The sequence below is a fragment of the Pseudophryne corroboree genome, chromosome 3 (assembly GCF_028390025.1).
Source record: "Pseudophryne corroboree isolate aPseCor3 chromosome 3, aPseCor3.hap2, whole genome shotgun sequence".
NCBI classification, from domain to species: Eukaryota; Metazoa; Chordata; class Amphibia; order Anura; family Myobatrachidae; genus Pseudophryne; species Pseudophryne corroboree.
Window position 1 is genome coordinate 681,768,556 of NC_086446.1, and position 24,294 is coordinate 681,792,849.

General features: G+C 45.3%; 1 protein-coding gene across 1 annotated transcript in view; it reads left to right on the forward strand.

The window, feature by feature from the left end:
* LOC135058167 (arsenite methyltransferase-like) overlaps positions 1-24,294 on the forward strand; it is a 134,502-nt gene that overhangs the window by 69,403 nt on the left and 40,805 nt on the right. The window contains exons 4-6 of the mRNA XM_063963740.1: positions 1,146-1,227; positions 2,793-2,921; positions 12,216-12,358. Of these exons, the coding sequence (XP_063819810.1) occupies positions 1,146-1,227; positions 2,793-2,921; positions 12,216-12,358 (354 nt within the window). The remainder of the gene's footprint in view (positions 1-1,145; positions 1,228-2,792; positions 2,922-12,215; positions 12,359-24,294) is intronic.

Consider the following 24,294-nt stretch of genomic DNA (forward strand, 5'->3'; position numbering starts at 1 on the left):
TTCCCCAGGGCTGATTTTCAAAAATCTGGTATCCCTGGAAAGAGGGGACCCTCAGCTATCAGCATAGGGCCCTTATACTCCTGGGGCCCTTGGGCAAGAGCCCATTGAGCCCATACGAAAAGACGGCCCTGCCTGTGCACTGCTTATAGATAAGGGCAGTAACAGAGCAATGTTCCCCGTGCCTTAGCTCTCAAGAAATAATACATTGCTCAGCTTGCTAATATTCTTATTTGCATATTACTAGACAATAATAAAGATGGAATTGCCAACAATAATAAAGGATAATAATAATAATAATAATAATAATAATAATGTAATAAAAGTGGAAGAATAATAATGTATTGTGCTTTTCAATACTAGACTTGACCTGTGTTTACAACATATTGGGCCAAATGTAATAGAGTGAGAGTTTCAGAAAGTGAGAGATTTGGTAAGGTTTTTCATTTTTTTTTTTTTTTTTTAAAGTGGCAATCATTTAGACTGCAAAACCAGATTGATCTTGCTGTGTAAATGATTGGCACTTTAAAAAAAACTGCAAAACCTTACCAAATCTCTCACTTTTTGAAACTCTCACTCTATTACATTTGGCCCATGGTATATCGACCGTCCCAACAACTCCAAAAATACTCCAATGTTATATCATCTCACAGCAATAAGGGGCTGATTTATCACGTCCACATCCTCAGATGAGGAGGGAATGTGATAAAATTGGCCAAACTCGCAATGCGATTATTGATTACATTGCACGGATGTATCAATAATCACATGCAGGGTCAGAGCAAGCTTTGTCCCTGTGAATGACCTCCACAGCATTATAAGGGTATTTTTTTGAAAACTACACCGAGTTCCTGCTGCGCATATAATTTCCCATTATAAGTATGGGAAATGCAATTTGATTACTAAACAAAAAAAAAACAAAAAAAAGTGAATTGAAGAGTTTGGAGCAGTCGTTAATGAAAACTATTCTAAAAGCCCTTTAATGCATTTGTACATTTAGGTGAAGACACCTTTTTTCACATTGTTTTTTAATAGAAATAATGTAAATAAATATGCCCCTAAGTCAACAGTTTATATGTAAGTGCAACAAACATTAATTATTGTATTTATTAGTATTCAAATAAACAAGTGTATCTACTGTTCCTCAGGATGGGGGTGAAATGTTCTTCAGTGACATGTATATTAACAAAACACTTTCGGAAGAATTGAAGAAAAACAAAATGCTGTGGGGTAAGTATGAGCGCATAAGTACAATGGGGGTCATTCCGAGTTGTTCGCTCGTTATTTTTTTCTCGCAACGGAGCGATTAGTCGCTAATGCGCATGCCCAATGTCCGCAGTGCGACTGCGCCAAGTAAATTTGCTATGCAGTTAGGTATTTTACTCACGGCATTACGAGGTTTTTTCTTCGTTCTGGTGATCGTAGTTTGATTGACAGGAAGTGGGTGTTTCTGGGTGGAAACAGGCCGTTTTATGGGAGTGTGTGAAAAAACGCTACCGTTTCTGGGAAAAACGCGGGAGTGGCTGGAGAAACGGAGGAGTGTCTGGGCGAACGCTGGGTGTGTTTATGACGTCAAACCAGGAACGACAAGCACTGAACTGATCGCAGATGCCGAGTAAGTTTGAAGCTACTCAGAAACTGCTAAGAAGTGTCTATTCGCAATTTTGCAAAACTTTCATTCGCAATTTTGATAAGCTAAGATTCACTCCCAGTAGGCGGCGGCTTAGCGTGTGCAAAGCTGCTAAAAGCAGCTTGCGAGCGAACAACTCAGAATGACCCCCATAGTTTGCTTGGAGGGTGCTACTGAAATGATTGTAAGCTTGTGAGCAGGGCCTTCCTACCTCTGACTGTTTGTTTATTACCCAGTTTTATTGTATCATTGTGTCCAATTGTAAAGCACAATGGAATTTGCAGCGCTATATAAGAAACTGTTAATAAATAAATAAATAAATAAATAAAAAGATAGGCTGATTTTAATTTCTCCCACCTCCGAGGCTATGTAAAGAAAAGTCCTATTTTGGCCTCTGCCGATGACAAGAACACAGGGAAAGCACATGTAAATGCCCCTTCCCCACTGTTTGAATTTCTTTCCATCATCTTATTCTGCAAATCTCTTTTTTTGACACCAGTACTCACCATTTTTATGTGTGCGTGTACAGCACTAGTGCATTGTAATGACAGAAACAGTGTGACAATGGTGGTCATTCCGAGTTGTTCGCTAGCTGTTTTCAGTCACTGCGCAGCGATCAGGCAAAAAAAATGCACTTCTGCGCATGCGTATGCGGCGCAATGCGCACGCGCGACGTACTTTCACAACAGCCGATGCAGTTTCACACAAGGTCTAGCGACGCTTTTCAATCGCATTGCTGGCCGCAGAGTGATTGACAGGAAGTGGGTGTTTCTGGGAGGTAACTGACCATTTTCGGGGAGTGTGTCGAAAAACTCAGGCGTGTCAGATGCAAACGCAAGCGTGCCTGGGGAAACGCAGGCGTGCCTGGCCGAACACAGGGCATGTTCGTGACGTCAAAACAGGAACTAAACAGTCTGTAGTGATCGCAAGCTAGGAGTAAGTCTCGAGCAGCTTAGAAACTGCACAATCTTTTTTTGTAGCAGCGCTGCGATCCTTTCGTTCGAACTTCTGCTAAGCTAAGATACACTCCCAGAGGGCGGCGGCTTAGCGTTTGCACTGCTGCTAAAAGCAGCAAGCGAGCGAACAACTCGGAATGAGGGCCTATATTCTACAACTCTGTTGTGTAAATGCATGTGGAGTGACCGATGGATCTGTTGTGACGCAGGGGAAGGCATCGGAGGAGCACTGCTGTGGGAGGACCTAGAACAGATTGCTAAAGAGATCGGGTTCTGTTGCCCACGATTAGTCACTTCTAGGTATATCACCCTTAACAAGGAACTGGAAGATATTATAAGTAAGTTGACTGGAAGATGATTTTATTATCTCGAATATTACTGAAAAGGAGGTGTGTCCACGTTATGTAAAACAGATGCTAATGCCAAAAAAGATTAGTTATGTTATCTTCACTGACTGCACTAAATACATTATTGAGTTGGACGCATTTCTCCCAGAACATACTGTAGGCCAAGACGTGTGCCACTCGTGTGTCCAGTCAGACTCATCTCAAGCTGTGTCCATCTATACAATGCTAGAATTTGCGCCAGGTGTGCGCCAGTTGTGGTTATAATTCCTTCATAAGGTTTACATTGTTATTGAAATGATGCATACTACAGGTTGCATATTCCTTATCCAAAATTCAAAATCCCCAATTTTTGGGTCCCCTACTGAGATAATGACATATATATTATATACATAATACATACATATATATATATATATATATATATATATATAATAATAATTATAATATATATGTCATCTCAGTATGGGACCTAAAAATCTGTGATTTTGAATTTTAGATAGGGGATACTCAACCTGCATTACTAAACCAAAACAGTCTTTCATACTGTAAGTTCTGCTGTAATAAATAGCATAGAAATATAATATGTGCCGGTTTTCAGAATATTTTATTAAAATAAGCTAATCAGGTGGTATTAGATTAGCACTAACAGCACTTTATTTAGTAAGCTTTATACATGAATTTATTGCATACCGGAAATGAGTGAACCTTATGCTGGAAATGATTCACAGGAGCCAATTTACTAGAAGTCTACTAGAAGTCTATGGGGGTAATTCTGAGTTGATCGCAGCAGGATTTTTGTTAGCAGTTGGGCAAAACCATGTGCACTGCAGGGGAGGCAGATAATAAGATTTTACTTACCGATAAATCTATTTCTCATAGTCCGTAGTGGATGCTGGGGACTCCGTCAGGACCATGGGGAATAGCGGCTCCGCAGGAGACAGGGCACAAAAGCAAGCTTTTAGGATCACATGGTGTGTACTGGCTCCTCCCCCTATGACCCTCCTCCAAGCCTCAGTTAGGTACTGTGCCCGGACGAGCGTACACAATAAGGAAGGATCTTGAATCCCGGGTAAGACTCATACCAGCCACACCAATCACACCGTACAACTTGTGCTTTGAACCCAGTTAACAGTATGATAACAATGAAGTAGCCTCTAAAAAAGATGGCTCACAACAATAATAACCCGATTTTTTTGTAACAATAACTATGTACAAGTAATGCAGACAATCCGCACTTGGGATGGGCGCCCAGCATCCACTACGGACTATGAGAAATAGATTTATCGGTAAGTAAAATCTTATTTTCTCTAACGTCCTAGTGGATGCTGGGGACTCCGTCAGGACCATGGGGATTATACCAAAGCTCCCAAACGGGCGGGAGAGTGCGGATGACTCTGCAGCACCGAATGAGAGAACTCCAGGTCCTCCTCAGCCAGGGTATCAAATTTGTAGAATTTAGCAAACGTGTTTGCCCCTGACCAAGTAGCTGCTCGGCAAAGTTGTAAAGCCGAGACCCCTCGGGCAGCCGCCCAAGATGAGCCCACCTTCCTTGTGGAATGGGCATTTACAGATTTTGGCTGTGGCAGGCCTGCCACAGAATGTGCAAGCTGAATTGTACTACAAATCCAACGAGCAATAGTCTGCTTAGAAGCAGGAGCACCCAGCTTTTTGGGTGCCTACAATATAAACAGCAAGTCAGACTTTCTGACTCCAGCCGTCCTGGAATTATATATATATATATATTTTCAGGGCCCTGACAACGTCTAGCAACTTGGAGTCCTCCAAGTCCCTAGTAGCCGCAGGCACCACAATAGGTTGTTTCAGGTGAAACGCTGACACCACCTTAGGAAGAAACTGGGGACGAGTCCGCAGTTCTGCCCTGTCCGAATGGAAAATCAAATATGGGCTTTTGTAAGACAAAGCCGCCAATTTTGACAATCGCCTGGCCGAGGCCAGGGCCAACAGCATGGTCACTTTCCATGTGAGATATTTCAAATCCACAGATTTGAGTGGTTCAAACCAATATGATTTGAGGAATCCCAACACTACGTTGAGATCCCACGGTGCCACTGGAGGCACACAAGGGCTGTATATGCAATACTCCCTTGACAAACGTCTGGACTTCAGGAACTGAAGCCAATTCTTTCTGGAAGAAAATCTATAGGGCCGAAACTTGAACCTTAATGGACCCCAATTTGAGGCTCATAGACACTCCTGTTTGCAGGAAGTGCAGAAATCGACCTAGTTGAAATTTTTTCGTGGGGCCCTCCTGGCCTCACCCACGCAACATATTTTTACCACATGTGGTGATAACGTTGTGCGGTCACCTCCTTCCTGGCTTTGACCAGGGTAGGTATGACCTCTTCCGGAAAGCCTTTTCCCTTAGGATCCGGCGTTCAAACCGCCATGCCGTAAAACGCAGTCGCGGTAAGTCTTGGAACAGACAAGGTCCCTGCTGGAGCAGGTCCTTTCTTAAAGGCCGATGCCACGGTTCCTCTTGGAACAGACATGGTACTTGCTGAAAGCAAATCCCTTCTTGGCTCCCGAGGCCATTAGTCCTCTGTGAGCATCTCTTGAAGTTCCGGTTACCAAGTCCCTCTTGGCCAATCCGGAGCCACGAGTATAGTTCTTACTCCTCTATGTCTTATAATTCTCAATACCTTGGTTATGAGAAGCAGAGAAGGGAACACATACACCGACTGTTACACCCACGGTGTTACCAGGACGTCCACAGCTATCGCCTGAAGGTCTCGTGACCTGGCGCAATACCTGTCCCATTTTTTTGTTCGGGCGGGACGCCATCATGTCCACCTTTGGTCTTTCCCAACGGTTCACAATCATGCGGAAAACTTCCCGATGAAGTTCCCACTCTCCCGGGTGGAGGTCGTGCCTGCTGAGGAAGTCTGCTTCCCAGTCGTCCACTCCCGGAATGAACACTGCTGACAGTGCTATCACATGATTTTCCGCCTAGCGAAAAATCCTTGCAGTTTTGCCACTGCCCTCCTGCTTCTTGTGCCGCCCTTTCTGTTTACGTGGGCGACTGCCGTGATGTTATCCCACTGGATCAATACCGGCTGACCTTGAAGCAGAGGTCTTGCTAAGCTTAGAGCATTATAAATTTGCTCTTAGCTCCAGTATATTTATGTGGAGAGAATTCTCCGGACTTGATCACACTCCTTGTGTGACTGCTCCCCAGCCTCTCAGGCTGGCCTCCGTGGTCACGAGCATCCAATCCTGAATGCCGAATCTGCGGCCCTCTAGAAGATGAGCACTCTGTAATCACCACAGGAGAGACACCCTTGTCCTTGGATATAGAGTTATCCGCTGATGCATCTGAAGATGCGATCCGGACCATTTGTCCAGCAGATCCCACTGAAGAGTTCTTGCGTGAAATCTGCCGAATGGAAGCGCTTCGTAATAAGCCACCATTTTTACCAGGACTCTTGTGCAATGATGCACTGACACTTTTCCTGGTTTTAGGAGGATCCCGATTAGCTCGGATAACTCCCTGGCTTTCTCCTCTGGGAGAAACACCTTTTCCTGGACTGTGTCCAGAATCATCCCTAGGACCAGCAGACGTGTCGTCGGAACAACTGCGGTTTTGGAATATTTAGAATCCACCCGTGCTGTCGTAGAACTACTTGAGATAGTGCTACTCCGACCTCCAACTGTTCTCTGGACCTTGTTCTTATCAGGAGGTCGTCCATTTTCTTTGAAGACGAATCCTCCTTTCGGTCATTACCTTGGTAAGGACCCGGGGTGCCTTGGACAATCCAACGGCATCGTCTTGAAACTGATAGTGACAGTTCTGTACCACGAACCTGAGGTACCCTTGGTGAGAAAAGGCAAATTTTGGGACATGGAGGTAAGCATCCCTGATGTCCCGGGACACCATATAGTCCCCTTGTTCTTTGCTATCACTGCTCTGAGTGACTCCATCTGGATTTGAACCCTTGTAAGTGTTCAAATTTTTCAGATTTAGAATAGGTATCACCTAGCCTTCAGTACCACCATATAGTGTGGAGTAATACCCCTTTCCTTGTTGTCGGAGGGGTAAATTTATTATCACCTGCTGGGAATACAGCTTGTGAATTGTTTTCAATACTGCCTCCCTGTCGGAGGGAGACATTGGTACAGCAGACTACAGGGGGGAAACCTCTCGACATTCCAATCTGTACCCCTTGGATACTACTTGTAGGATCCAGGGGTCCTGTACGGTCCCAGCGTCATGCTGAGAACTTGGTAGAAGCGGTGGAGGGCTTCTGTTCCTGGGAATGGGCTGCCTGCTGCAGTCTTCTTCCCTTTCCTCTATCCCTGGGCAGATATGACTCTTATAGGGACGAAAGGACTGAGGCTGAAAAGACGGTGTCTTTTTCTGCAGAGATGTGACTTAGGGTAAAAAACGGTGGATTTTCCAGCAGTTGCCCTGGCCACCAGGTCCCATGGACCGACCCCAAATAACTCCTCCCCTTTATACGGCAATACATCTTTGTGCCGTTTGGAATCTGCATCACCTGACCACTGTCGTGTCCATAAACATCTTCTTGCAGATATGGACATCGCATTTACTCTTGATGCCAGAGTGCAAATATCCCTCTGCGCATCTCGCATATATAGAAATGCATCCTTTAAATGCTCTATAGTCAATAAAATACTGTCCCTGTCAAAGGTATCAATATTTTTAGTCAGGGAATCCGACCAAGCCACCTCAGCTCTGCACATCCAGGCTGAGGCGATCGCTGGTCGCAGTATAACACCAGCATGTGTGTGTATACTTTTTAGGATATTTTTCAGCCTCCTATCAGCTGGCTCCTTAAGTACGGCCCTATCCGTAGATGGTACCGCCACTTGTTCTGATAAGCGTGTGAGCGCCTTATCCACCCTGAGGGGTGTTTCCCACCGCGCCTTAACTTCTGGCGGGAAAGGGTATACCGCCAATAATTTTCTATCGGGGGAAACCCACGCATCATCACACACTTCATTTAATTTATCTGATTCAGGAAAAACTACAGGTAGTTTTTTCACCTCACACATAATACCCTTTTTTGTGGTACTTGGAGTATCAGAAATATGTAACACCTCCTTCATTGCCCTTAACGTGTGGCCCTAAAAGAAAATACGTTTGTTTCTTCACCGTCGACACTGAAATCAGTGTCCGTGTCTGGGTCTGTGTCGACCGACTGAGGTAAATGGGCATTTTACAGCCCCTGACGGTGTTTGAGACGCCTGGACAGATACTAATTTGTTCGCCGGCCCTCTCATGTCGTCAACCGGCTTGCAGCGTGTTGACATTGTCACGTAATTTCCATAAATAAGCCATCCATTCCGGTGTCGACTCCCTAGAGAGTGACATCACCATTACAGGCAATTTGCTCCGCCTCCTCACCAATATTTTCCTCATACATGTCGACACACACGTACCGACATACAGCACACACATAGGGAATGCTCTGATAGAGGACAGGACCCACTAGCCCTTTGGGGAGACAGAGGGAGAGTTTGCCAGCACACACCAAAACGCTATAATTATCCAGGGACAACCTTTATATAAGTGTTCCTCCCTTATAGCATTTTAATATATATACATATCGCCAAATCAGTGCGCCCCCTCTCTGTTTTAACCCTGTTTCTGTAGTGCAGTGCAGGGGAGAGCATGGGAGCCTTCCCACCGGCCTTTCTGTGAGGGAAAATGGCGCTGTGTGCTGAGGAGAATAGGCCCCGCCCCCTTTTCGGCGGGCTTCTTCTCCGGAGTTTTAGATATCTGGCAGGGGTTAAATACATCCATATAGCCTCAAGGGCTATATGTGATGTATTTTTCGCCATACAGGTATTATACATTGCTGCCCAGGGCGCCCCCCCCCAGCGCCCTGCACCCTCCGTGACCGCTGTGTGAAGTGTGCTGACAACAATGGCGCACAGCTGCAGTGCTGTGCGCTACCTGATGAAGACTGAGAGTCTTCTGCCGCCTGGTTCCGGACCTCTTCATCTTCAGCGTCTGCAAGGGGGGTCGGCGGCGCGGCTCCGGGACGAACCCCAGGGCGAGCCCTGTGTTCCGACTCCCTCTGGAGCTATGTCCAGTAGCCTAAGAATCCAATCCATCCTGCACGCAGGTGAGTTGAAAATCTCTCCCCTAAGTCCCTCGATGCAGTGAGCCTGTTGCCAGCAGGACTCACTGAAAATAAAGAACCTAAAAACTTTTTCTAAGTAACTCTTTAAGAGAGCCACCTAGATTGCACCCTTCTCGGCCGGGCACAAAAACCTAACTGAGGCTTGGAGGAGGGTCATAGGGGGAGGAGCCAGTACACACCATGTGATCCTAAAAGCTTGCTTTTGTGCCCTGTCTCCTGCGGAGCCGCTATTCCCCATGGTCCTGACGGAGTCCCCAGCATCCACTAGGACGTTAGAGAAATAACATGTGCAGAGAGAGTTAGATTTGGGTGGGTTATTTTGTTTCTGTGCAGGGTAAATACTGGCTGCTTTATTTTACACTGCAATTTAGATTGCAGATTGAACACACCACACCCAAATCTAACTCTCTCTGCGCATGTTATATCTGCCTCCCCTGCAGTGCACATGGTTTTGCCCAACTGCTAACAAAGATCCTGCTGCGATCAACTCAGAATTACCCCCATGTGACTTCCTGCAAGTGGTTGCATATGATTTACTAAGCATTTTGCAGAAAGTAGCATTCACTGCCAACGATTGTGGTATTACCACTACATCCGGATTACAAATAGTAGCCAAAGCAGTGGCGGAACTTGTGAGTGGTGAGCCCAGGTGCAAAAATATAATTTGGGCCAGGTGCAAAAATATAATTTGGGCTCCCCTTCACCACCCCAACCAATTTAACAATATGCCACACGGCAGTGGTTGACAGGGAAAGGAAAAGGGTGACAACGTAAGATGGAAGGCAGAGGGTGACAGCGAAATACAGGTGGAGGCAGTGGGTGACCTGGGGCCCTCAGGGTGCCCTACTTGGGTGGCCCAGATGTGGGCATCATGCCATCCCATAGTATATAATGTCTATTAAAATGCATACCCTGCTGGGTCTCCAAAACATATCAAAGGAGAATACACATTTGTGCACATAGAGAGTAAAAAGGATGGTTTATCTGTGTGTGGGCATGCTGTGGCGCTGGGCATAAGATCAAAAGTATGAGGTACAGGTTAGTAATTGTACCACTAGATGTGGCTTCAGCAGGGCTTCTCTCAACATCATTACAGTAATAATGCCAAGCATAATAAAAGAGAGATTGAAAAATGGAAGTGGGTACTTCACAAAAAAATATCACTTATTATTGTAAGTGCCCACTGTGTACAATTTCTCACCCCAGCCATGTCTTGGCCACTAGGGGGAGCCTCAGTGTGCTGGGGATGGTGACAGCTTGTCGGCATGCTAGGCATTTGGTAGGGTTGGCAAGCACCAGCATCTGCAGCTTTTGCTACCATGGTAGTTTTACACCCAATACCCTCCTCCCCATAACAATATACAGGGACAATATGCTTTCAGTAATTAGATGTTTGAATTCATTAAATATTCAAGTGGACTGTCTGTGATATCAGTCTAGTTATATCCTGTAAGCTCTGACAAGCAGGGCACTCCCTACTGTCTCTTTTTTTATCTCAAAAATATTTCTAGGATTAACCCTTTCTCGCCAAGGATGCTACTAAGACCATCATCCACTCACTGGTCATTTCCAAACTGGATTACTGTAATCTTTTCCTAACTGTTATCCCTGACAAATACCTCTCTCCGCTCCAATCTATCCTCAATGCTGTAGCCCGGCCCATCTTCCTTACCAAACACACTACATCCACCTCCCCTCTCCTACAAGCCCTTCACTGGCTGCCCTTTCCTTTCAGAAATCAATTCAAACTTCTCACACTCACTTACAAAGCACTCACCCTCTCCTCTCCTCTCCCATTTACATCTCTGACCTTATCTCCCTCTACACTCCCACCCGTCCTCTTTGCCCGCTAATGCACGCCATCTCTCCTGTCTACTGATTCCCTTCTCCCACTCCAAACTTCAATCACGTGCTGCTCCCTTTCTCTGGAATTCCCTCCCCCTCCCCCGCAGACTCTCCACCTCTCTACAAAACTTCAAACGGGCTCTGAAGACACTCTTCTTCACCAAACCCAGCCTAATCTCATCCTAACCCTCTGTGGCCCATGCTCACATTCTACCCCATCTGTGTCACCCCTGTTTGTATGCCCCTCGAATGTAAAATCTCGTGAGCAGGGCCCTCAACCCCTCATATGCTTATTAAACCATCTTCGACAGCACCAAATCTTGTGGTTTTCTGACACCCTGATACTTATGTCAGTGTCGTCTGCTGCGGTAGCTATCTTTATTTACCCTGTACTTGTCCTATATTGTCTTCAACTATAAGTTACTCTTTTCCTGTGATTTTCCTTTGATTATTTTTTTTATGTACTCTGTATTTGGGCGCTACGGATCCCTTGTGGCGCCATATAAATAAAGGATAATAATAATAATAATAATAAATTGTAAGCCTCATTTGTACTTGTACTGTTGTTATGTGTAATTTGTATTTTGCATGATTTGTAATTTTGACTGTTTGGCACTGCAGAGTTTATTGCCATCTTATAAATAAGCTACAATAATTATGATGAGTTAATTTAACAGGGTTTTCCAAAGCATTTTGACCCTAGGGAATGATGTAGTCTGAATTGTGAATTTTACTGTCAAAGAGACATTTTTTAACAATTGTTCAAAAGTTTCTGTACATTTAACTGATGTGGTATGCAAGGTCAACCACACTTAGGTCGACCACTATTGGTCGACAGTAAGTAGGTCGACATGGTTTCTAGGTCGACAGGGACTCTAGGTCGACATGTACTACAGTAGTTCGACATTACATACGGTCGACATGAGTTTTTGCACTTTTTGTTGGTGTCGTTTTCTCTGTACAGTGACCGGGATCCCCAATTAGTGCACTGTGTCCCCTCGCATGGCTCGCAAGCTTCGGGCAAGGTTACCGTTCCCAATTGCAGTTCACGTGGATTGTAAAGTATGAAAAAGTTCAAAAATGTTTTTTTTGTTTTTTTTTATACTCATGTCAACCTAGAACATGTCGACCTAGAGTCCCTGTCGACCTAGAAACCATGTCAGCCTACTTACTGTTGACCACTAGTGGTCGACCTAGACAGTGTCGACCTACGTATTGTTGACCTAGAGATCGGAGAACCACATTTAACATATAAACTTTTACTGAATACGTTAAAAAGATGTATTTCCTGATATGTATTTGTTTATGGAAGGTGACTACAAGCTTGTCTCTGCTACCTTTCGCCTGTTCAAACTCCCAAAGGATGCTGTAAAGGAGAAGTGCCGGGTTATTTACAAAGGTGGAGTCACAGGTTGCGAATCGGAGATACAGTTTGACGCAAACTTCACTTTTAAGGTACCTCCATCTACTCATCTAGAGGCCCATATAACAAGTATAGCATTTCTAATGCGATCTAGGTGCAGTATTAGCACCTAGAATCGCATTGCAATATGTGATTCTTACGGCGGTATGTATCATACTACACCCGCGTGCAGGGGTGTAGTGAGGGTGGCTCCAGTGGAGCGCGAGCTCCGGGCGCTGGAAAAGTTAAAGGGCGCGTTGGCTGCCCACCCCCTCCTTCTGTCCGCTATATCGCGACCAGCTGTACAGGCAGCCGCACAGCAGGAGGAGAAGCAGAGGAGATACACACTCTGTGCGCACTGTCCCTGTTTTAAACATGTTATGAATGCCATTTTTAGATTTCTCACAAATATTTAAAATGCCCGCTCTAATATATATTGCAGACGCCAGGCACATCTTATTACCATATACGATAAAAGTGCGCTGTACATCGCAAAAGCTGTATCCCTTAAGAGAAAACAATGCACCCACACATTATCTGAGTTCCAAAGCTCATTGATGTATATATTTGTTATTAAAAAGGATATGCAGGAATGAAAGCTATACCTTACACACACTTAGATACACTTTAAACCTTCGCAGTAATGCAATGCAATGATATTACACTTTAAACCGTATGCAGCAATGCAGTGTGATGCTATTACACTTTAAACCTTATGCAGCAATGCAGTGTGATGCTATTACACTTTAAACCTTAGCAGGGAAAAGAGGACACAACACCGATTTGTAGTTAATCACTGGGTTCCGACACCACAGAGTAATATTTCTGAAAGGGGGTTAACAATACAAATTATGCACTACAATACAACAGAGTAAATGGCTACAGTCAATGTACATAAGTGAGTAGATTCGCTTGCGCAACCCGGCCCGGTCCTCCGCAATCAGGTTGATTGCGTTGAGAGTCTTGTGTGACCAAGCCTGCTGCAGGCTCTCTTTATTCACTTCATCCAAAACATAACACAATGGATACTGTAATCTCTTTGTCCATTGGACACAGGGATGGTCATTTACAGTACAGGAGAGGTCATACGTCTGTTTGAATAGGTGGGCGATGTCTATTTTCACTGCTCTTGTAGGTGGTCTCCTCTGGATTCCCGCTGCATACATAATGTACAGTAAATACAGTTTATATCTATATTCTGCTTCTGCACATAACTATCCTCAGGAACATGCGATCTTCCGCAAACCAACACCAGAATGTTTCCCTTAAAATACCCTACAGCTGGATACCAAACACCACCTTGTAACCTTGTTCTGTCCCCTCCTATCCTGTAAAGGTGAATCCCTTTGTTCTGTTACCATTTAAACAGCTATAATTTTCTGATGTGGTGCAAGGGGACTATGTGTACAATGTGCACTATTTGGATTAAATATGTAATGTTTTGATAGCCCTCCATGCGTTCACAAACTCTGCCGTAAATACCCACACCACGCGCAGGACCGCGGGAGCGACCGTACGCAAATTGCGGATATGTGCACGTACGGCAGAACAAGTACACGCGCAGCAGGCCATCTGTATGTAATTTGTACGTGTGTACTGCAATATTTTTTGACTTTGACAGTCCACCCTTTGGCAGTCACCAATAACTGCCACTATCTAATCACTAAACAGAAAAATATTAAAGCAATATTTACAGACCATGATGATCGGGGGAGAGTTGTAGGTGGGAAATGTATGACCTAGTGGGACAGTAAAAAGTATGTATGTATGAATCCATGTCTGAGGGGCATGTATCATTGTGCCGTATATGTTCTAGATAAGCTTCGAGGTATTGCGAAGTATACATTAAATCCTTCTTATCCCATATTAAGGGTCTGTAAGTGGGCCAACAAACACTACCGAGCTCTTTTCGGCTTCTTGTTCCAACAAATGGGGTGCACATTTAGTTGATGATACATGGAAGGGGAACATATGTGAGTGCTAGTACATGTGGATATCACCTGTCGACTATGTGTGTCATTAACTGAAGGTTGTAAAGATGAAGATAAGACACATATCTAAAATACATTCACATAACATTTTCATAAACATTCTTGGGTAGGGTCGATGTCTTTTCCGGATGGGTGGATCTGGGCAGAGGGGGAGACAAAGGAAAAACGGGTGAAAGAAACAGGCCATGGAATTCATTTGCAATCCTTATCATAACACTGTCTCTATGGATGGGTCGTAAATTAAATCTGCTGCTGTAACAGCGCCCCCGCTCCTTAGACTCATCAATTTTGTGCCGTGTTTGCGCCGCGTTAGAATTCGAACAAACCTAAATATCAAGCCAATAATTATGACGACTCCCAGGATACAAAGGAGAAACTTCCCTACACTCATAATAACATTTTGAGCCCACTCTCCTAAACCTGAGAACCAATTGCGTGGGTTCAACCATGAGACCCAGCCGGTCAGTTCATTACTCACAGCAGTCAGGGTAAGGTTGTGTCTCCTCCGGAACTCCCACTTCAACTGCAAGATATCGTCCATCTTTTGATCGATGATCTTGGTTGGGTCATCAGTGCTGTTTGTAATATACGTGCAGCACTTCACACCATCTTGAGTTGCCAAAGTGACACAGTACTCACCCGTCACGGCTGTGATATAATTAAGGACCATCCTGTGCTGGATCAGTTCCATCTTGTAAGCTTGTAACTCCCTTCCTGTATACCTGAAGGTGTCGTCATACATCTCAGTGATATTATCTATCAAGTTCGCTAGCGCATGGATGTACCTATAATTTATAATTCCTCTGGCAGTACGGGTGATGTCTAATGCGAGAAGGAATTGAATCCCGGTGGATTTGTGGATCAAATCAGAGGCTACGTGCTCTGTCCTCTCTATGAGGTGTCTCTTGACGATGTGTTCATAGTGAGTATGAGTATAAGGAGCCTGAGCACTGCGGTGAATGTCTTTCATCTTATCATGGGTTATGATCATGACCTCTGGCAACACTCTTCCAATATAACACAATCCTTCTGAGTTTGGGGCAAGCCACTTATACGCCTTCCTCCCACATATGAAATAGGCATCATCGGGGAGAACAAAGGGGACAAAATATGACATCACCATATTACAAACTTTCCAAGTGAAAAACCCAATCCCTAGTTCTCCCATCTGCTCTGTATAAGTATCGGGCTGGATGATATGAGCACAGTACCCTGGTGATACTTTTCCAACCCACATGGTCTTGCTTACTCGAGTATTCCTATACCGGAAATACCTTACACTGTTGGCTATTTGGCGTACAAGTTCAGAGTCTATGGGTATCCTATCAGCTCTGTGTGAAAAGGTCATTGTTTGGTTATTCCAGGTCACTTCCCAATTTCCCGGTTTTCGGTAATTGGAAATGTTGAAACAAACTAAGGATCTATCTACATGATATTGGTGGAGCTTCAAGCTAGGGGGCCTAGAAATATTACATTTCTTGTCCACCGGTCTCCCACCCCGTAATTCGAGTACCTCATCTATTGCTAAAGGGTATGGTACTAATCCTGACTTGCTCTGACGTTGAGGTACTTGTGAGCACACCCAGCATTCTGTCTGGTTTAAGACCTTACCCACTAGTGAGTGGTAATCACTCAATGGATGACGGTCCATGTTGATATTAAGACTGGACTGACATCTTTGGATGCACCCATCCTCGACTATGTTCTCACAATTCCTACAAATGCAATTTTCCTCAGACAATAACCCTTCACAGTGCCTCCGAGCTCCTTGACTACCAGAGCGCTTTCTGATACTTGCCTTTGTTCGAGTGATGTGTTGTTCTTGAGATTCTACAAATCTGTCCTCGCCATCAGAACCCATTCCAGATCCCTTCTCGACCTCTCTGGGACCCTCACCAAAACAGACTGTCCTGGTCAACAACAGGATTAACAGGAAAACCCGGAACGCAGTCTCTTGGGGTAAGTCCATCTTGTTAAGGGTAGAGAAGGGAAACGAGAAGGGGGAGAAAGAGAAGGAGAGAAGGAGGGTAGTGGGAGATGGAGAAAATAATATAAATGTTAAAAAAAACTGGTGCGACAACCGCCTCTGGTCTTGTTGTTCTCCGCGCTCAGGTGTCGTCTCAACAGTCCTGTCTCTCAACCTTCCTGGAACAGACACTCCAGTGATACAATGTTCTCTACACTCTGCTCTTTGTCACGGGTTCTCTCCGGGTCAGCGACCTTTCTGTAGGGAACATAAATCTTGCATTTCAATGTGTTTAACTGTTGTATATTATCAGTTGTGTGAAGTAAACCATCTGTGGAAAGTGAAAAGAGAGGGGAAATAATAAAAAGAAAATTTGTCAGATTTGCGTTCACCATCAGGCTGTCACACCATCATGTATATCGGTGTCTATGCACAGTCTCCCTTCACCAGTATTCCCATTCTCCACCCTTTGTGCATGTCCAGGCACACTGATACTGGTGTCCCTATGCTGGTGAGATATACTGGGGTTGGGCAGAACTCTGAAAAGACCGAGTAGGCATGTGACGTTTGAACTGTAATCCTGTCGGTGAACGTAAGAGGATGAAGAGGAAACTTTGAAGACAAATCACAGAGTTTAGTAACAGATAAGTTAGTAGAGGCAAAGAAAATTTTACAAAGTTTGACATCTGGATTAGGCACTACGGGGAATGATTCCCTATTCGGTCTGTTCCCCCCAAAAAAATTCTATGTGTGTTATATCTCTACTGGGACTATCCCAGCCATCAATCCAGTGTCTTGTCCATTCTAAGTTCATAGGGAACCCGGTATCCTTGAGATAATTTCCTCTACCTGTGATGGACATGCATCTAAAACAGTGAAATGCAACATTAGTCTTCGTGGGTATCTAACATATTTTGTGCTTCCTGGGTGGGAGCACTCTATATGTATACCATCTCTAACAAAACTCCTGTTAAGTTACTTAGAGGTCACCTGCTAGAGAGAGAAGCAGAAGTTTAGAGGCCTCCTCCTAACCCCAGTAAGTTCTGTTAAAAGGGTAAAGTTGCATTTATTCTGTTCTTCCCATTAACCGAATCTGTGTTTTATATATGTGGCTCGTGATTCCTTAATATATGTCCCTTGATCCAGTCTATGTGTCTAATAACGTGGCTTGTTTACTCTGTCTTAGAGATGAGCGGGTTCGGTTTCTCTGAATCCGAACCCGCCAGAACTTCATGTTTTTTTTCACGGGTCCGAGCGACTCGGATCTTCCCGCCTTGCTCGGTTGACCCGAGCGCGCCCGAACGTCATCATGACGCTGTCGGATTCTCGCGAGGCTCGGATTCTATCGCGAGACTCGGATTCTATATAAGGAGCCGCGCGTCGCCGCCATTTTCACACGTGCATTGAGATTGATAGGGAGAGGACGTGGCTGGCGTCCTCTCCGTTTAGAATTAGAATAGATTAGAGAGACACTTGATTTACTAATTTTGGGGAGCATTAGGAGTACTCAGTAGTGTACAGTGCAGAGTTTTGCTGATAGTGACCAGTGACCACCACTTTTATTTATAATCCGTTCTCTGCCTGAAAAAAGCGATACACAGCACACAGTGACTCAGTCACATACCATATCTGTGTGCACTGCTCAGGCTCAGGCCAGTGTGCTGCATCATCTATTATCTATATATAATATTATATATATCTGTCTGACTGCTCAGCTCACACAGCTTATAATTGTGGGGGAGACTGGGGAGCACTACTGCAGTGCCAGTTATAGGTTATAGCAGGAGCCAGGAGTACATAATATAATCCGTTCTCTGCCTGAAAAAAGCGATACACAGCACACAGTGACTCAGTCACATACCATATCTGTGTGCACTGCTCAGGCTCAGGCCAGTGTGCTGCATCATCTATTATCTATATATAATATTATATATATCTGTCTGACTGCTCAGCTCACACAGCTTATAATTGTGGGGGAGACTGGGGAGCACTACTGCAGTGCCAGTTATAGGTTATAGCAGGAGCCAGGAGTACATAATATATTATATAGTGAGTGACCACCAGACACACAGTGCAGTTTATTTAATATATCCGTTCTCTGCCTGAAAAAAGCGATACACACAGTGACTCAGTCAGTCACATACCATATCTGTGTGCACTGCTCAGGCTCAGGCCAGTGTGCTGCATCATCTATATATATTATATATCTGTCTGACTGCTCAGCTCACACAGCTTATAATTGTGGGGGAGACTGGGGAGCACTACTGCAGTGCCAGTTATAGGTTATAGCAGGAGCCAGGAGTACATAATATTATATTAAAATTAAACAGTGCACACTTTTGCTGCAGGAGTGCCACTGCCAGTGTGACTAGTGACCAGTGACCTGACCACCAGTATATAATATTAGTAGTATACTATCTCTTTATCAACCAGTCTATATTAGCAGCAGACACAGTACAGTGCGGTAGTTCACGGCTGTTGCTACCTCTGTGTCGGCACTCGGCAGCCCGTCCATAATTGTATATACCACCTAACCGTGGTTTTTTTTTCTTTCTTTATACATACATACTAGTTACGAGTATACTATCTCTTTATCAACCAGTCTATATATTAGCAGCAGACACAGTACAGTGCGGTAGTTCACGGCTGTGGCTACCTCTGTGTCGGCACTCGGCAGCCCGTCCATAATTGTATATACCACCTAACCGTGGTTTTTTTTTCTTTCTTTATACATACATACTAGTTACGAGTATACTATCTCTTTATCAACCAGTCTATATATTAGCAGCAGACACAGTACAGTGCGGTAGTTCACGGCTGTGGCTACCTCTGTGTCGGCACTCGGCAGCCCGTCCATAATTGTATATACCACCTAACCGTGGTTTTTTTTTTCATTCTTTATACATACATACTAGTTACGAGTATACTATCTCTTTATCAACCAGTCTATATTAGCAGCAGACACAGTACAGTGCGGTAGTTCACGGCTGTGGCTACCTCTGTGTCGGCACTCGGCAGCCCGTCCATAATTGTATATACCACCTAACCGTGGTTTTTTTTTCTTTCTTTATACATACATACTAGTTACGAGTATACTATCTCTTTATCAACCAGTCTATATATTAGCAGCAGACACAGTACAGTGCGGTAGTTCACGGCTGTGGCTACCTCTGTGTCGGCACTCGGCAGCCCGTCCATAATTGTATATACCACCTAACCGTGGTTTTTTTTTCTTTCTTTATACATACATACTAGTTACGAGTATACTATCTCTTTATCAACCAGTCTATATATTAGCAGCAGACACAGTACAGTGCGGTAGTTCATGGCTGTGGCTACCTCTGTGTCGGCACTCGGCAGCCCGTCCATAATTGTATATACCACCTAACCGTGGTTTTTTTTTCTTTCTTTATACATACATACTAGTTACGAGTATACTATCTCTTTATCAACCAGTCTATATATTAGCAGCAGACACAGTACAGTGCGGTAGTTCACGGCTGTGGCTACCTCTGTGTCGGCACTCGGCAGCCCGTCCATAATTGTATATACCACCTAACCGTGGTTTTTTTTTCTTTCTTTATACATACATACTAGTTACGAGTATACTATCTCTTTATCAACCAGTCTATATATTAGCAGCAGACACAGTACAGTGCGGTAGTTCACGGCTGTGGCTACCTCTGTGTCGGCACTCGGCAGCCCGTCCATAATTGTATATACCTAACCGTGGTTTTTTTTTCTTTCTTTATACATACATACTAGTTACGAGTATACTATCTCTTTATCAACCAGTCTATATATTAGCAGCAGACACAGTACAGTGCGGTAGTTCACGGCTGTGGCTACCTCTGTGTCGGCACTCGGCAGCCCGTCCATAATTGTATATACCACCTAACCGTGGTTTTTTTTTCTTTCTTTATACATACATACTAGTTACGAGTATACTATCTCTTTATCAACCAGTCTATATATTAGCAGCAGACACAGTACAGTGCGGTAGTTCACGGCTGTGGCTACCTCTGTGTCGGCACTCGGCAGCCCGTCCATAATTGTATACTTGTATCCAATCCATCCATCTCCATTGTTTACCTGAGGTGCCTTTTAGTTGTGCCTATTAAAATATGGAGAACAAAAATGTTGAGGTTCCAAAATTAGGGAAAGATCAAGATCCACTTCCACCTCGTGCTGAAGCTGCTGCCACTAGTCATGGCCGAGACGATGAAATGCCAGCAACGTCGTCTGCCAAGGCCGATGCCCAATGGCATAGTACAGAGCATGTCAAAACCAAAACACCAAATATCAGTAAAAAAAGGACTCCAAAACCTAAAATAAAATTGTCGGAGGAGAAGCGTAAACTTGCCAATATGCCATTTACCACACGGAGTGGCAAGGAACGGCTGAGGCCCTGGCCTATGTTCATGGCTAGTGGTTCAGCTTCACATGAGGATGGAAGCACTCAGCCTCTCGCTAGAAAACTGAAAAGACTCAAGCTGGCAAAAGCACCGCAAAGAACTGTGCGTTCTTTGAAATCCCAAATCCACAAGGAGAGTCCAATTGTGTCGGTTGCGATGCCTGACCTTCCCAACACTGGACGTGAAGAGCATGCGCCTTCCACCATTTGCACGCCCCCTGCAAGTGCTGGAAGGAGCACCCGCAGTCCAGTTCCTGATAGTCAGATTGAAGATGTCAGTGTTGAAGTACACCAGGATGAGGAGGATATGGGTGTTGCTGGCGCTGGGGAGGAAATTGACCAGGAGGATTCTGATGGTGAGGTGGTTTGTTTAAGTCAGGCACCCGGGGAGACACCTGTTGTCCGTGGGAGGAATATGGCCGTTGACATGCCAGGTGAAAATACCAAAAAAATCAGCTCTTCGGTGTGGAGGTATTTCACCAGAAATGCGGACAACAGGTGTCAAGCCGTGTGTTCCCTTTGTCAAGCTGTAATAAGTAGGGGTAAGGACGTTAACCACCTCGGAACATCCTCCCTTATACGTCACCTGCAGCGCATTCATAATAAGTCAGTGACAAGTTCAAAAACTTTGGGTGACAGCGGAAGCAGTCCACTGACCAGTAAATCCCTTCCTCTTGTAACCAAGCTCACGCAAACCACCCCACCAACTCCCTCAGTGTCAATTTCCTCCTTCCCCAGGAATGCCAATAGTCCTGCAGGCCATGTCACTGGCAATTCTGACGAGTCCTCTCCTGCCTGGGATTCCTCCGATGCATCCTTGCGTGTAACGCCTACTGCTGCTGGCGCTGCTGTTGTTGCCGCTGGGAGTCGATGGTCATCCCAGAGGGGAAGTCGTAAGCCCACTTGTACTACTTCCAGTAAGCAATTGACTGTTCAACAGTCCTTTGCGAGGAAGATGAAATATCACAGCAGTCATCCTACTGCAAAGCGGATAACTGAGTCCTTGACAACTATGTTGGTGTTAGACGTGCGTCCGGTATCCGCCGTTAGTTCACAGGGAACTAGACAATTTATTGAGGCAGTGTGCCCCCGTTACCAAATACCATCTAGGTTCCACTTCTCTAGGCAGGCGATACCGAGAATGTACACGGACGTCAGAAAAAGACTCACCAGTGTCCTAAAAAATGCAGTTGTACCCAATGTCCACTTAACCACGGACATGTGGACAAGTGGAGCAGGGCAGGGTCAGGACTATATGACTGTGACAGCCCACTGGGTAGATGTATGGACTCCCGCCGCAAGAACAGCAGCGGCGGCACCAGTAGCAGCATCTCGCAAACGCCAACTCTTTCCTAGGCAGGCTACGCTTTGTATCACCGCTTTCCAGAATACGCACACAGCTGAAAACCTCTTACGGCAACTGAGGAAGATCATCGCGGAATGGCTTACCCCAATTGGACTCTCCTGTGGATTTGTGGCATCGGATAACGCCAGCAATATTGTGTGTGCATTAAATATGGGCAAATTCCAGCACGTCCCATGTTTTGCACATACCTTGAATTTGGTGGTGCAGAATTTTTTAAAAAACGACAGGGGCGTGCAAGAGATGCTGTCGGTGGCCAGAAAAATTGCGGGACACTTTCGGCGTACAGGCACCACGTACAGAAGACTGGAGCACCACCAAAAACTACTGAACCTGCCCTGCCATCATCTGAAGCAAGAAGTGGTAACGAGGTGGAATTCAACCCTCTATATGCTTCAGAGGTTGGAGGAGCAGCAAAAGGCCATTCAAGCCTATACAATTGAGCACGATATAGTAGGTGGAATGCACCTGTCTCAAGTGCAGTGGAGAATGATTTCAACGTTGTGCAAGGTTCTGATGCCCTTTGAACTTGCCACACGTGAAGTCAGTTCAGACACTGCCAGCCTGAGTCAGGTCATTCCCCTCATCAGGCTTTTGCAGAAGAAGCTGGAGGCATTGAAGAAGGAGCTAAAAGGGAGCGATTCCGCTAGGCATGTGGGACTTGTGGATGCAGCCCTTAATTCGCTTAACAAGGATTCACGGGTGGTCAATCTGTTGAAATCAGAGCACTACATTTTGGCCACCGTGCTCGATCCTAGATTTAAAGCCTACCTTGGATCTCTCTTTCCGGCAGACACAGGTCTGCTGGGGTTGAAAGACCTGCTGGTGACAAAATTGTCAAGTCAAGCGGAACGCGACCTGTCAACATCTCCTCCTTCACATTCTCCCGCAACTGGGGGTGCGAGGAAAAGGCTCAGAATTCCGAGCCCACCCGCTGGCGGTGATGCAGGGCAGTCTGGAGCGACTGCTGATGCTGACATCTGGTCCGGACTGAAGGACCTGACAACGATTACGGACATGTCGTCTACTGTCACTGCATATGATTCTCTCAACATTGATAGAATGGTGGAGGATTATATGAGTGACCGCATCCAAGTAGGCACGTCACACAGTCCGTACTTATACTGGCAGGAAAAAGAGGCAATTTGGAGGCCCTTGCACAAACTGGCTTTATTCTACCTAAGTTGCCCTCCCACAAGTGTGTACTCCGAAAGAGTGTTTAGTGCCGCCGCTCACCTTGTCAGCAATCGGCGTACGAGGTTACATCCAGAAAATGTGGAGAAGATGATGTTCATTAAAATGAATTATAATCAATTCCTCCGCGGAGACATTGACCAGCAGCAATTGCCTCCACAAAGTACACAGGGAGCTGAGATGGTGGATTCCAGTGGGGACGAATTGATAATCTGTGAGGAGGGGGATGTACACGGTGATATATCGGAGGATGATGATGAGGTGGACATCTTGCCTCTGTAGAGCCAGTTTGTGCAAGGAGAGATTAATTGCTTCTTTTTTGGGGGGGGTCCAAACCAACCCGTCATATCAGTCACAGTCGTGTGGCAGACCCTGTCACTAAAATGATGGGTTGGTTAAAGTGTGCATGTCCTGTTTTGTTTATACAACATAAGGGTGGGTGGGAGGGCCCAAGGACAATTCCATCTTGCACCTCTTTTTTCTTTTCTTTTTCTTTGCATCATGTGCTGATTGGGGAGGGTTTTTTGGAAGGGACATCCTGCGTGACACTGCAGTGCCACTCCTAGATGGGCCCGGTGTTTGTGTCGGCCACTAGGGTCGCTAATCTTACTCACACAGTCAGCTACCTCATTGCGCCTCTTTTTTTCTTTGCGTCATGTGCTGTTTGGGGAGGGTTTTTTGGAAGGGACATCCTGCGTGACACTGCAGTGCCACTCCTAGATGGGCCCGGTGTTTGTGTCGGCCACTAGGGTCGCTAATCTTACTCACACAGTCAGCTACCTCATTGCGCCTCTTTTTTTCTTTGCGTCATGTGCTGTTTGGGGAGGGTTTTTTGGAAGGGACATCCTGCGTGACACTGCAGTGCCACTCCTAGATGGGCCCGGTGTTTGTGTCGGCCACTAGGGTCGCTAATCTTACTCACACAGCTACCTCATTGCGCCTCTTTTTTTCTTTGCGTCATGTGCTGTTTGGGGAGGGTTTTTTGGAAGGGACATCCTGCGTGACACTGCAGTGCCACTCCTAGATGGGCCCGGTGTTTGTGTCGGCCACTAGGGTCGCTA